The sequence below is a fragment of the Nestor notabilis genome, unplaced genomic scaffold, assembly GCF_000696875.1.
Source record: "Nestor notabilis isolate BGI_N333 unplaced genomic scaffold, ASM69687v1 scaffold29006, whole genome shotgun sequence".
Lineage (NCBI taxonomy): Eukaryota > Metazoa > Chordata > Aves > Psittaciformes > Psittacidae > Nestor > Nestor notabilis.
Window position 1 is genome coordinate 724 of NW_009933772.1, and position 362 is coordinate 1085.

Below are 362 nucleotides of genomic sequence, written 5' to 3' on the forward strand. Positions count from 1 at the left end.
CTGCCTCTTGTGGTGCAGTGGCTGGATACTGAGCCTGATCGCGCTGCGGAAGAACACGGCCGTGGCGGTGATGATGATCCTGGTGTCCTTGTCCTTCACAGCGGTGGCTGTGTTGGGCACCATCATGCTGAAAAAGGTGAGTTTGGATCAAACCTTGGGGCCAGAGCACCCGTGGGCAGCTTTGGCAGGCCCAGAGACGCAGCCCTGCTCAGTGGGGGCCGGTGCCCTGGCCCTGAGCCTGCTCCTCAATCCCAGATCCACTCCCTGTACCGCCGGACAGGCGCCAGCTTCCAGAAGGCACAGGAGGAGTTTGCTGCCGGGGTCTTCTCCAACCAGGCTGTGCGCAACGCGGCGGCCAACGC

At 63.3% G+C, this 362-nt stretch overlaps 1 protein-coding gene across 1 annotated transcript in view; it reads left to right on the top strand.

Annotated features, from left to right (window-relative positions):
* SCAMP3 (secretory carrier membrane protein 3) overlaps window positions 1-354 on the top strand; it is a gene marked incomplete at both ends in the record, with an annotated part of 964 nt that extends 610 nt beyond the window's left edge. Inside the window, 2 exons of the mRNA XM_010017038.1 lie at window positions 19-136; window positions 256-354. Of these exons, the coding sequence (XP_010015340.1) occupies window positions 19-136; window positions 256-354 (217 nt within the window). The remainder of the gene's footprint in view (window positions 1-18; window positions 137-255) is intronic.
* Window positions 355-362: the final 8 nt, after the last annotated feature.